The sequence below is a fragment of the Talpa occidentalis genome, unplaced genomic scaffold (assembly GCF_014898055.3).
Source record: "Talpa occidentalis isolate TD23 unplaced genomic scaffold, MPIMG_talOcc4v2.1 talOcc4.5, whole genome shotgun sequence".
In the NCBI taxonomy this organism is placed as follows: domain Eukaryota; kingdom Metazoa; phylum Chordata; class Mammalia; order Eulipotyphla; family Talpidae; genus Talpa; species Talpa occidentalis.
This window is the reverse complement of record NW_023604861.1, coordinates 40,573,923-40,588,552: the sequence shown is the minus strand read 5'-3', so window position 1 is coordinate 40,588,552 and position 14,630 is coordinate 40,573,923. Positions and strand designations below refer to the sequence as shown.

The window sequence follows — 14,630 nt, the reverse complement described above, 5'->3', positions numbered from 1 at the left end:
CAATTTTTGTATATTAACTTTGTAGCCTGCCACTTCACTGTTCACTAATTATTTATTGAATATAATAGCCTTTTTTTCTGGAGCCTTTGGGATTGTCTATGTATTTTATAATGTTACCTGCAAGAAGTTACAGTTGTATTTCTCCCCTTCCAACTTGGATAACTTTTATATCTTTTTCTTATCCAATTGCTTTAGCTAGGACTTTCAGCACTATACTGAATAGTACTGGTGAAAGTGAACCTTCTTGTCTTGTTTCTAATCTTAAAGAAACAGCTTTTAGTTTTTTCCCATTGAGTATGATGTTGACTATGGATCCATTGTATATGTGCTTTATTGTGTAGATAAGTGTTTTTTCTATATCCTTTTTAAAAAATCATTAAATGGTGTTAAATATTTTCAAATGTTTTTATGTATCTATTGAGATGATTATGACCTTTTGTTTTCCCCTTTATTGATGTGGTCAGTCATCTTTATTAATTCGTATTTGTTGAAACACACTTGCATCCCTGGAATAAATCCCTCTTGATCATGGGGTGTGATTATTTTAATGTACTGTTGATTTTGGGTCCCTGGTATTTTGTTGAGGATTTTTTTATCTATGTGCATCAGAGATACTGGCCTGTAGTTTTATTCTGGTATCCCAATTCTGGTTTCAGAATCAGGGTTATGTTGACTTCACAAAACGTGTTTAAAAAAAAATTTAAAAAGGAGAGAAACTTTCTAAAGTTTGAGATGGGTAAATATTAGAAGTCATTAATCAATAATAGTGAACATTTACTATCCAGGATGGAGAATGTTTTACTAATAGAATTGAACAACAGAATTCAGTCCAGTATTTACTTGGAAGTGGCTATGAATTTGTCGGGAAAGGAAAGCTAGAGAAATACCAAGAAATGGCATTGTGTGACATCCCTTAACAAACAAATTGATTTGTTTTCTTTGTGAGATTCAGGTAAGTTTGACTTACATTCTGATTTTTTTCTGTGTATGTTGTACCTATTCTAATATCTTAGTCATGCCCATTGCCCTTTTAATTTCACAATTTTACACTCACAATACTATTGGTTGACTAAGGCAGAATTACTTTTGTCACACATAGTTAAGTAAAAAGATAATTTCACGTGGAAATGGTATTTAAGTAAAAGGTTCAAAAAATGAATTATTGCACCAGCTAGTTAAATATGTAATTGATTCGCTTGTCTTTTGTATAGTCATGTTAATTAAAAACCATATTTTAAAACTTTTATTCTTCCTAGGGTGAATTACTGGAATTTAAGCGACAACAAGAAGAGGAAAAGAGAATCAGAACTCACCAGTCAGAACATAGGAGGTATATATGGCCAATAAAATCAGCATCATTGGTTAAATCAATTACCTATAAAGTTTTTGTAATGTCTTATGAAAATAATATAGTAACATTGAATACAGTTTTAGAATCTATATTTCCTTGTTAATTTTTATATTATGGAGTTTGTTGTGTGTGAGGATGTCAACTGCTACACACACATACACACACACACACAAACATACACTATCCAAATTCACACTAAAAAACTGACTCATGCTTTCAAGCTATGTCTTTATTTACATTATATTTCATTTATTTTCCCTGGGATAAAGGTTTCAGTCCTTTATCATTTGTATACTACTTTAGGATAATTGAATTAATACAAGATGGTAAGATATTCATATTTGAATATAAAAGATCAGGCAAAACTAACATTAGAGTTGTTTTATACTGACTAATATGTTAATTAGTAATTTTTAATAGGGTAAGCATACTCTATCTTATTACTGATATCAGATCTTAAGAGTACCCAGTAAAACACCATGTTAACATTTGAACAGTAAACATGCTGTTAGTATATTAGGATATTTCTGAGGGGGCGCTTGAATTATTTGCAGTGTTTCAGGAGAAGTATTTAATGTAAAGATTTGTGATTTAAAGGAACAATTTTTCTTTTGAAATTGATTGACTTTTCTTATGTGTTTAACCCTCCTTGTATCATTGGAGTGTATTTTAAGATTCTGGTACTATCATTTTATAAATGAGAGACTTTTAAAAATGTTAATGGAAGTTTCAAGTTCTATTGAAGCCATAACTATAGATGGATGCTCATATTCTTTGGACAGTATTATTCTGCTCTCACATACCAGTCAAAATAGTTTAAAATACCAAATGTGAATTTATGTGTTCTCTTCTGATTATAAGGGAACATCAACTCTGATACACTGGTGAGGCTATTTTGTTGGCTCAGGGGAGACCATTACTGCTTTTACTAAGTAGGGCATATTTTAGTTTCATTCTTTTTATGGTCTTTTTTTCATTCTCTCAAAAAATTCTATTTAAAAGAACCTGATGTTGTATTTATTTAACACTGGTTTTTAATGGTAGCCAGTTATTTTTCTGGATTTCTGAGTGTTAATTGGATCAGGCTTAAATCATCTTGAAGATAGTTATGTGTCATATTAATAGGCCTCAGTGATATCTCATAAAAATGACTATCTACAATAGTCACCCAATGAAAAAAATATATTTAGAGTTGGAAAAGATTATTTTTTTGGTTATACAAATCCTGGCCCTCATTCTTTATTTCTATCCCCTGCTGAACACCTAAATATTGGTGGAATTTTTTTCCCTACATCTTATTTACTCTTCCTATTAATTCCAGTTAAATATAATCTATATTTAGTCCATGAAGAAATATCTCTGAATAATAAACTCAGTAATCAATTTTGAAATAACTGATCAAGACTTTGCACATACATTTTACATTCTCATCAGTTTTTGAAGAGCGTTTATGTTTGTATTAGAGTTTACAGTGCAACTCTCCCATGTTTTCTTATGAAAATACTCACTCAGTAGCCTCTAATGAATAATATCGCTATGTCTGTTTCTGCCAAGGGCTACAACACAAGTGATGAATTATGTATGTAGAGAATATAAGTTAGGTTTTCTCCAGGGACATAATTTTATTGGTATTAAAAGACAGGCTGTTTTCTATTGTTTAGAAATTCACATGGCAGAATTCAACCCTGAGTTTTATAATAGAAAACTTGTAGGGGTCTTTACAAACTTTCCAATGAATCCTGTACTGATTGAGCTTGAGTAGACCTGTACCCAACACAGTGTGACATTTTTGTAAGAGAAGAAAGTGGAAACTCCAGAGAGAAGACAGAGCATGAGGGTCAAAGACTTGAAAGGAGATGGGCCACAAGCTGAAACCTGGAATGAATTGAATTGATTAATTGAAATTTGAATTATTGAAGGATAATTCAGTAATTATCATATGAATTAATGAATGATAATATTATCCAAATTAACCCATAGAAGAAAATCCAGAGCTAGTTTGACAGCAATAAAATATACGTACTTTCCAAAATTAGAAAACAAAAATATAGATTGGTATTTTATTTTTACTATTTGATATCTCAATAGGAATTGAGAAAAACAATTTCTTTGCCACCCATGATCCTGGTTGACCCATATTGTAGTGGACTTAGGCCAACTGGGAGAACTCCCAAAGTTTCCAAGAAAGCTCAGCTCCTCTGCTGGTTCCTCTTAGTAACAGATGTTCAAAAGTGAATCATGTCATCTTGTATATTATGGCAAGCTGTCAGTCTTCAAAGATTTTGAATAAATGGAGGGCAGTTGACAGTGAGCTGTTCTGCAGGCTGCCTTCACCATCATAGGGGGTTTCATGATGTGGCTGCCATCACAGAAGCAGGCAGGGGTAGGGAACACATGCCTTGATGATTCATTAGCCAGTTACACATCAGAGAACACTCGGCAAAACCTTTATTCTGAGCACTGGGACTATAGAACTAAGGTAGAGAAGTTTACTGACAATATGGTAATGGCAATCTGGAGGAAATAGATAGAAGTCAATAATTTAACAGCAAGATTTTTTCAGGCAATGATATGTACCATGAGAACCACATTATAGGGTGAAGTTAAGGGAGTTACAGGAGGCAGCAGGTCCTCATCAAAGAGGTAACATAGGACAAGAGCCAGTTACATGAGACCAAGTTTTGAAATATGCTCGATGTCCCCTATTCTCAGGCAAAAGTGCAAACGCAAAGTCTCCAAAGTTGGAATGAGCTTGAACTTCAAAAAAATTTTTATTGATGTATAATGTTATTATGTAATGTAATAGGTTTCAGGTGTACACCATTCTACATCCACGTCTCTATAAACTATATTAAATTGACCACCGAAAGACCAAGTCTGCCTTCATCATATAATTGACCCTGTTTACTGGATTGATCCACCCCCCTCCCTCACTGTTTCCCTTAGACTTTTAAAGTCCCAAATAATTCAATTTATAGAAGGTAAGTAGAGTGTAGGTAGATGCCAGAAAATAAGATTTTTTAAGGCAGTGATTTTATTTCAAAATTACTAGGAGGTTATAAGCAAGAGAAAGGCATGATTCCTTTTATAATTTAATAAGGTGGTTGTATGGACAATAGATTAGAGAGGACAGGAGTGGAAACAGAAACAAATTGGGGGAGGATAGTGATTTAGATTAGAATGATGGCATGGAAAGAAATGCATGATTTTGGAATGTATTTTTGGGTAGAACCAACAAGGCTTCTGTTGGTTTGGATGTGGAGTGGAATGGGGAAGGTTGAGAGAAAGCCCATCTTTGTCACCAGCAAGAAAAGACTGGATGGGGACAGCACTGGTGGATGCCCAGCCCCATGTACTATTGGTTGTGCAGTTAACCGGGGATCGGGTCCTCTTCTCTTCCTTCATAGTCAAGTCCCCATCTCAGTAAGACACTCTTCAACCTATATGTTGAGAAGTCTAGAAAAGACAATTAAACCTGGAACTCTACAGTGCATCAGACTGAGCAGAATGTGGCACATGGAGAAATTTTAGGATAAGAGAAAAAAAAACTTTCTAATAACTAAGATGTAACCACTGTGTGATGAGATTTGAAGTTGATGAGAAGATACAATCCAGTAACCCAGAGGTCAAACTAGGGGATCATGCAGTTGACATTTTAGCTGACCCTAGGCAAGCACAAACAATCAAACAATACCCTGCCTCTGGCTTTGCCACCCAGCATTATCTTTTTCCAGAGTTTCAACTCTCCCAATCATTGACTTATAGCCACCCTCTATGACCACACCACACTGATCTTCAGGGTTGTAGAGGAGGCTAGTATAGCTGGGCCCTGCCTTTCCTTCCTCCCTTAAATTACTGTGTTGAGTGGCAGCGATGTGCCAAGCAGCGTGTTCCTGCCAAGATTTGATTAGTGATGCTCTTCGTCCATAATCTGTTGCCATCAAGGGTTCTTGTTTTTGTGCTGCCTCTCCAGCCTCGGGCTCTTAAGTCTACTCAGTCATACATGAGCAAGTCAGAGCATGGTGTTGCTTTTAATTTATTTTTTAATCAAAAAATTATAATATATAACATGCAGAAATATCCACAAAACAAATACTTAAATGGCTAACTATAAAGTAAACACCCAAGTAGCCAGCTCCAGAAGTAGAATGTAACCATCACCCTCCAGATAACCCTATAACCTTTATGATGATCATGTTCTTGCCTTTCTTTATAGTTTTACCTTCTATGTGTCAAATGTATTTTCTACCTCTCACTGAACATCTGGGAAAAAATGTACCCATTTCTTTTTTTAAAAGTTGGGACTTCCTTCTTCTGTTATTTTTCTTTTCCCTTTCTCTCTTCTCATTTTCCTTCTACTTTTCTCTTATGGGATATAATTTAGCAAGACCTGGCAATGGGGTACAGAGTATATGGGAGCAATATCAGTCTTGCAACAACTGTTTTTGATTTCTCTTCATGTTTTATTTCTTGCTGAAGAATCCATCTTTGTCCATCTCTGGGGTTCACATCTGGCATGAGCCTTTGGGGTATAGTGGTTTGGGTGACCAAGGCACATCTTGTAGTAAAAGTGGGGCCGTGAAACTCTGAAATGGGAGCTGTGCCTCCTCCAGCCTATGCCAAGATTGGCACGAGCTCCAGCAAAGGGCTGTTAACAGCATGTCATATGGTTAATGTGAAAAGCACTTTCTGTAGATTTCTTCTAAGCTGAAGGGGGGAAGCAATCCCCACAGTCAGTTCATAAAGCACATTAGATTCTCAAAAGTCTCTCAGCCCTGCAGCCAGCTTTCCACTCACACACATTTTTCATTGTTTTAAAGGGTAAATAATGCTTTTTTGGACCGACTCCAAGGCAAAAGTCAACCAGGTGGCCTGGAGCAGTTTTGAGGCTATTGGAATATGAATAGTGGTAACAGCTGGGTGAGTTTTTTCTTCTCAAAAAAAAAAAAAAAAAAATCTTTCAAAGTTGTAGAGTAAAAACAATGAGAATTTTAAAAATATGTTGTGGCCTTCTCCCTAGATATTATTTTTTTTGGTGTGCTGTTCAGCTATATGATGGGCAGTCAGCCAGGGTGATTACTGTAAATTCCACAATAGCCTCAGAGAGAGGGAGAAAGTCCTGATTTCAGCTCCAGCCAATCACAATAAAAAATGACACCTGCCCTTTGTTCTCAGTGTGATTGCCTGGACTGTAAGGCTTTTTATCATCCTTTGCCCAGACCTACAACAAAAACAAATGAACTTTTTTTCAGGAAGATTTTAAGTGAAATATGGTTATAAAAACAGTAAGCTTTCTGCAGTAATATATTCTTTCAGTGAAACTACACATTAAATAAACCAGTATTTAGTATTTTACTACAAAGTGATTTTTTCAAAACTCTCCAACAAAAGGTACTATTTGAAAATGAACAGTCTTTAAAGATTTCCGTGAAGATCTTGCAGCAGTGTTGTAATGTGTTTAATGTGTTTTGCATGCTCAGTATGTTACTAAACCAGCACAAAGCCTTGGAATGTGTATGATCGTGGAGTTTGCAATGTGTACAGAATCAAAATGAACCACACTAGGTTTTAAAATTTAATTGAAGCCCAAGTGCATATGTAACTTGCTTAAAAAAATGGAGCAGACAGAAATCTTTAAACTGATACAGGACAACAAAATAATCAGGTGCTTGCTGATCTGGAAACCCTGGAGATAATCACCCTTCAATAGGTAATTGGTAGACAAAAGATCATTTTTAAGAAAGCAATCTGTTAGAAATCTTGTATGCTTATTCCCTTGCAAGGCAACTAGTAGTGTAAATTGATAAAACTTCACAAATGTGTTTATGTTTAAGATAATTGAATGTAGTTAAATATGCAGAGGATGCACACTGGACATCTGCTTATCTATAATTATGCTTATGTGTATTGCCATCTTATCCAAAGCAGGGACAAAGTGGGAAAGAGAAAATCAAACTTGAGGAACTGGCTGCTCTTACTTTGCATTCTTTGCATCAGTTGCTACCTCTCTACTCACCTCTAAAATATCTATATGATTTGTCCTTTAAGAATTTTCTTGAATTCCACCTTAGTGAATGTTTTAACCTTTTGAAGGGTTATGAGCAGGGAATGGACCTGATGAATTTTTTGTTTTAAATAAATTATGCATGGTCCCATAGAAGGTAGGTTTAAGGGGTAGAGTAAACCAGAGGTAGAGGTAGAGTAACCCATTAGAGGTGAATGCATAAGCCAAATGACCAATGATGATAGTCCTTAGCCAAAAGAGTTGGATAGAGATGGGAGTGGATAGAAGGAGCTTATTAAGTTTTTAGCATATACAATAGTAGGATTTTATAAGTGGCCATCTACTAAATGTTGGGGCCTATGCTCTGGCCCTTGTCTCTTGCCATCTCCATTCTGGGTTCCATAATACTTTACAACTTTAAGCATAATTTTCTAACACCATTTATTTCATGTTCCATATCCCATCAGGCCAAAGTTCCTTTTTTGTTTATTGATAAATCCCAATCATAAAACAGTGACTGGGACTTACTGCATGCATAAGGAAGCAGGTGGCTGTGATTTAGGGTCACCAAAACAACGCAGATTTACAACCAAATGTTTTGATATACTAACATGATTAGACACTGAATTTAAAATAGATTTGTATAAAGCATTCAATGAAGTAATTATTGGATTTGAGACAATGAGCAAAAGCAAGAATCGAGGAAAAGCAAGAAGATTTGAAAAAGAACAAAACAGAACTTCTAGAAATTAAACAAAACTTTAAAATTGAAAGCATTCAGTGAATTCATCTTAACAGGGATACATATTAAGAACTAAGCAGAAATACCACTGGTCACCTATTAGGTGCAAAAAAAAACCCCAGAAGATTGATGAAATACTGTGTTGGCAAGGCTGTGAAGCAGATTCTTTCCTACATTGTTGGTGGGAATTGAAGATGATGCAAGCACTATCTAGATTAATGTATTACTGTCTTCCTGTAAGATAAAAACCAGGTCTAGACATATTACAGTAAAGTTCTATTAAATGTTCAAGGAACAGATTATTCTAGAATAATCTAGAAGGTTATTCAGATAAATGGAAAGGAAGAAATATTCCCCAAAAGGATTTAGCAGGTGAATGTAACTTGGAATCAAAATCAGATAACGACTATACAGAAAAAGAAAATTATAGTTCAGTCTCATGCAAACAAAATTGAATAACATCTATTTTATAAAACTATAATATATCCCTAGTGATTAGATTTATCTCAGAAATGCAAGGGTGGTTTATCACAAATGAGCAACCAAAATAAAACAGGTAATTTACCTCAAACTCTAAGGGAAATTCCCTATGACCATGTCAATATTTACTGAGAGAGCATCTTATAAATTTCAGTTCTCATTCGTGGCAAATTCTAGCATATTAGAGATTGAAAGGAAATTAGCAAAGGACTCAAAATCTTTAATAAAATATGTCAGCTTTTCCTTTAAAGCAGACACAAGATTTGAAAAAGAAAAATAGTTATAAATCAGAGCTAATGCAATTATTTATATAGAAAATCCAAAAGAATGTACATTCAAATTGTTAGGCTAAATTAAGGGCCCAGCAGTATTGCTAAGTATAGGATCAGCATATAAAAACTAACTTCATTTGGGAATAACTAACTTCACATTGGGAGTTCTTTAAAATAAAGAGATCAAACCAAAGGGAGGGTGTGTGTGTGTGTGTGTGTCTGTGTGTGTGTGTAACCTTTTCTAAAAATATAAATTTTTGCAGAAATATATTAAGGAATAATTAAATAGTTATACCTTGTTAATGAACAGGAATAAGTTCTCCAATCATATATAGAATTAATTAAATTCTAATCAAAGCAAAGAATCAAGCACAGCTAATTAACACTTGATAAAGAGATATGTATGTGAACTCATGATTAAACTTGCATATGGTGTGGACAGGCTGACCCAGCTACTTGTGGAGTTTGATGTATGACAGAAGATAGATGAGTAAGATGGACACTTCAACTAAGTAGTCACATGAAATTAATTAGGTTCATTCCTAACACTATTTATAAACAATCAGGTCAATTAATTAAAGTTTATAAATAGGAAGTATATTTTAATTTTAGAATAGATCACTTATAAAATTGAGCTAGAAAAGATTTTTAACATCCAAAACGAAAAAGAAATGATAAATATATGCTAAAACAAAGCATCTGTTCATCAAAGAACACACTGCAAAGTAAGGAGAGAAACCAAAAACCAAACTTTTTCCTGGACACATTTTATAAATCAAGGGATAAAAGGGTAGTATTTACACTATTAAGAAGGTGTCAGTTCTTTAGAAATAAACAGGTGATAACTGAAGTCCCCAAGGAATAAGAGAAGAGTGTTATGCTCCAACTCAAAGCTGCGACTCATAGGAAATATTGGAATTGTTACAGAGCAACCCCGATATAAAAATGGGTTGCGTGCCTGTGGGTCCTCACCCGCACGCTTGTATGAAATTAGCTTTAGGACATCCTTTTCCCCCCTAACAGAACCAGTAAAATGTCAAAGACAGAAGGCAAAGAAGAAGTCTAGAAAACATGATTAAGCCATGACAAAAGTCAAGGAAAGAAAAAAGTGTTTCTTAAAATGTCATATAGATGCTGAAGCAGACTTCTGTTAATTGTGTGCTGGCTAGACACATTTGATCTTTACTTTTAAACCTTTTAAACTTTTAATCACATTCTCATATTAATGTGTATTCTCTGATATTTAAATTTGCCTTTATATTTAAAAAATATGTTTTGTTTTTCTACCACTCTTAGTTTTCATGATGCATCTAGGGTGGGACATTTAAAGAATCACTCCAAATTATCTTTTCTCTGATAACACTAGGTGTTATCAGAAGCTGTGGAAATCTAAGCCCTGTATCTTCAAGGACAGTTAAGCTTTGCATGACCTGTGAAGAACCTGAGATTTTACTTCCCCAAAGTGTTAGGACAGCAATAGTCTGAATCTCAAATAGAGTTTGGGCTAGCTTTCTGGGAAGCTTGATGGAGATGACTTGGCCCTTTGTATGTGGTCAGAGGGAAAGGGACTCATTTAGTCTCTCTCTTCCTCAAGGTCCCCTTAGAAGTCACCTTCCCAGTGCATACAATGCAACTCCATTCCATAAATTTACATTTAAATTGCTCTGCTCACATGGTGTTCCTACTGTCCTTTCTGTAGCCAGAGAGGTCGGGGACAATATTTGTGAACACTACTATGTGTGACCCATGTTAGCATAGGTTTAAGAATACAGTTGACGAGCCGTCACTCAACAGGCCATTACATTGTTGACAGACTATATTGTGAATTAAATGCAACGAGACTTTAAAATCGTGTCATTTTCCTGGGACTTTATATCACTAAAAAATAGTCATTTTAGGCTGACATAGTAAGAGTGTTCTTTGAAGTTAGTTCGTTTGGGACTACCAAGGCTTTGAATTTTCTTTTGCTGCTTCAAATAATTTCTTTTTTTCTTTCAGGATTTTTAAGAAACATTTGCATGCATCTGACCTTCGTCAACTGACCTTGACCACCCTCAGGAGATGTTTTTCCTAAGTGTCGCTTTTTTCAGTCCCAGTTTTTACCTTGACTTCAACTGCACACCCACCAGGCCAAGCAGCTGGGAGTGACTGGCTTCTCCCTGTCATTATTTCTGCATGTTTGCAGGAGCTGATTTCGGAACTCATTTAATCTCTACTGCCAGTGACATCTTATTTTTCTAATTGCTTTTGCCTCTTATTGGAAGTATAATTACAGCGACATTAGTAAGATAGAAAAGGAGGGAATCATTTGATGCATTTAGGTTAGTGAGAGGTGTGGGTGCTGCCTGCTCTTCTCTCTAGACAGCTAAATCTTACCTAATTTTCAAATCAGGTTGGGGGAGCTGGGGCATGGTTTTAGAGTTTTAACTCCTACTTTCTTATTTTGGTATACAAATGTGAGCAACAGAAAACAATAAATCTATTATACTCTTACAAACACACTTATAAATTTTTAACTACTTCTGCATAGATGGTTTGTTTTTGTACTTAATAAAAAGTTGTGTTTTTCTCTCTCAGGAGTTTCATTTTTACAGTCTCCTTTACAGTCAGTAGATCACATATAGTACTGTAATCACTGTTGGATCTGGCTATGGTTTTGACTGACTAATATTGTTCCTCTGGGTTTGAGAGTAGGACAGTTAATTTCCTAAAAGGCCATTGTTTCTATAAAAATCAACTAGACACAAATGTAGATACCACATGTGGTTCGTAGGTGTTTTGGAAACTTGTCTCTGCTTTATGCAACCTATTTCCTGTTGTTAATTTGGCAGGCTTTTCTATACTACTTTTATGACCTAGAACCAGTTTAAGGAATGTAAGAGTGGAAAAATAGTGGTTTTCCACAAGGCATGCACCAATCCCCTCCTTATTCTATAGATGAAACATTGCTTTCAGTCTCAGGATGAAGACTGGAAGAATGAACACATTTTTCAGTTAGAAAACTAGTAATATTTTGAAGCATTAAGAGAGCTTCTGTGTTAACCAATTGCTCGGTTGAAATTAATTTTCCAAGTTTCTGTATTCTGGGAACCAATAGGACTTCAGCTCCTTGCACAAGGGGCGGGGAGAGTCACAGAAGCAGGGTGAGGGTAGAGTATAGAAAGGGCTACATTGGATAGGGGTGGCGGCTGAGAACAGATGGTGCTCAGCTAGTTACTCTGGAGTAAATAATGCATATACTCTTGGTTTTCTGCTCTTCTGCCAGCTGAAGCTGTCTCAGTGCTGTTTACACTAATATAAAAATGTTTGGTCCATTTGAAATCCTTGTCATTGCCTCATATGGGGAAACCAAAGTCCCTCAGTCTGAGTAGGGAACACTGCCAAACTGACTGCAAATGTGTGACTGTCGCAGGCTTTTTACTGCTGTGGCATGAAGCCATTTCAGCCCTACAGCTGCCAGCCTGGCCACCTCAGAGTCCACAGCCATCTTCTGAGTTTTGTGTCCGGGCAAAACATTTCTCACTTGCCACTGTTTTCTGCCTTGTAACTCGGAGTCGACGTAGTGGAAAGGGGTGCTTTCTTACTTGGGGAGCTCTCAGGAAAGTGAGAATCAATTTCCCTTTCACTGCCTGCTGCTGTGTCCTGCATTCCCAAAGATTTTTGTTCAGATATCTGGCTTCATGAAAAAGGATCATGGAAGCACAGAAAGTTATCACTTAATGGCCATATTTATCTAAAGTATGTGTGGGGTTGTAGACATCTCCCTTAAACAGTTCTCTATGCAGGCAGAAGTAACTAGAAAAGAAGCAAGAGCTATTGTGTAAAGGAGCCTGCCATTAAGCTTCCCATATTTAATCTTCCCTGTTATCACCTGGGAAAAAAATTGATTTTGGGTAAGTCTGGATAGGAACCCAAAGCTGCAATTGCCATTTCTATGCTTTTAAAATGTTTTTTCTGAAGAAAAATGAGACAAATCGTTAGAAAAGTAATATATAACAGTAACTTTAGACATATCAATGAGTGTTTAAAAGGAAATACTAGTGATTTTTTAGGTTTTTTTAAAAAAGATTTATGTATTTATACAAGAACCAAGGTACAGGCCAGATGCGCAGGAGGGTAAGAGGATTCACCAAAGACATAGCCGGGATCAGAACAGGCAGACTACCTGAAACACACTGCTGAGGGGAGCAGTGGGCGAAACAGGAAAGGTCTGCTGCGCCATGTGGGTATCTCACAGACCGGCCAGGATCAAACCCCTGCTGCAGAGGCTGCGGACAGCTTCACAGCTCTGTGCTCAACCCCCTGCACCACCAGGGAGGCCCTCGGGTTTACTTTTGTAGTGATTCACAGTTAAAATTTGGAGTGCATTCTGTGTGCATACTGAACCCCTTCAATAAAAATCCTGTGGACACTTACCTAATGATTGGATGAGGACATACACCTTGAATTAGAACTACTAGTTTATATAAGAAAGTGAAAATCAAAATCAACAAAAAAACTATGAACCAGAGACACTTTTTGGGGGGTGGGGGCTGGGAGGGGAGGGATTGGGGTCAGAATGGGGCATGTGCAGTTGTATGGGGGAATATAAAAATAAAATTTATTATTTAAAAAAAAAAAAAAGAACTACTAGATTAGGGCAATCCACATTTAGGGTTGATATATGTAGTCAAATTACTTTCCCAATATATGACACCAGTATGTATTGCCAGCGGAATCATGCCTTATACCCTTCCTAATGCTGTTAGTGATTTTAAATCTTTACTCATATGCTGAATGAAAAATGTCATTGGAGAGGTTAACCTGCTTTTGTTCTATAAGCTCACTGGTCATCATTTCCTCCGTGTGTGTAGTGAAGCATCTCTTCTGTTAAGATAATATGTTGCAAATATCTAATTTTTATTTTTAAACAGTATTTAAGTTGGTATTGAAGTTTTAAATATTTGTGTATTTGAATCTATCAATTGTTTTTTCCGTTGTGGCTTCTTCTTGGTATTATTTTGATAGACTTCAAAATGTTTGTCTCCTCCACCCACAGGGGAACTTGTTTTAAGAACAGGGAGGGGGTCCCCTAATGTGGGGCAGAGTTATGAGCAACACAGGGTAGCTCTCTTCCCATACATAGCACAGACCAGCACCCACATTTGTTTTATGTATTTTTGCACTAGAGAAATAGTTCTCAAACATTTGGTGGCCCCTAAACATTTTGTTTAGGTTGAAGGAAAAAAAAACCACTGGATTTTTTCTTCATTTTGTTTAAAAAATTATGAAAAGTCTACCAGCTTATTTTTAACTTGAAAATTTAGTTGTCCATTAGAGAGTGTCTTTAGGAAATTACATTGTAGTCAGAGTAAATGTAGATACATTTCCTCCAAACACTTGACACTTGTAAAAATAAAAACTTCAAATTAAAATTCAAAGTTGATAACTCTAGCTAAAAAATTGTAATTAGCTTTAGGAAACATAACCATAGAAACCGTGCTTACAAGTTTAATTTTGACTTCCAGGATAGTAAGTAGATAAGGCAAGATTAGCTGGCTCTTTTCCTATGAAGGAGTGTTTAAAAGTGTGCCTATGGCAGGAGGTAGCAGGCAAGGTTTAGAAAATTAAAAGGTGGGGGCCTCCCTGGTTAAGATGCAACCTATGAAACTGTCCTCAGCTTCTGCAGCATGAGTTCGATCCTTGGTCAGCCAGAGAGCAACCCACATGGGGCAGCAGAGCTCTCCTGACTCGCCTACTGCGCCCCTCAGCAGTGTATTTCAGTCAGTCTGCCTGTTCTGT

At 36.1% G+C, this 14,630-nt stretch overlaps 1 protein-coding gene across 2 annotated transcripts in view; it reads left to right on the top strand.

The window, feature by feature from the left end:
- EPSTI1 (epithelial stromal interaction 1) overlaps window positions 1-10,981 on the top strand; it is a 71,657-nt gene extending 60,676 nt beyond the window's left edge. The window contains exons 10-12 of one of the 2 annotated variants that reach the window (XM_037528630.2): window positions 1,257-1,330; window positions 6,172-6,271; window positions 10,848-10,886. In XM_037528630.2, coding sequence (XP_037384527.1) covers window positions 1,257-1,330; window positions 6,172-6,238 — 141 coding nt within the window. In that variant the 3' untranslated portion in view covers window positions 6,239-6,271; window positions 10,848-10,886. Of the gene's footprint in view, window positions 1-1,256; window positions 1,331-6,171; window positions 6,272-10,847 lie in introns of both variants that reach the window. The other variant, XM_037528629.2, reaches the window with a different exon arrangement.
- The last annotated feature ends 3,649 nt before the right edge of the window (window positions 10,982-14,630 follow it).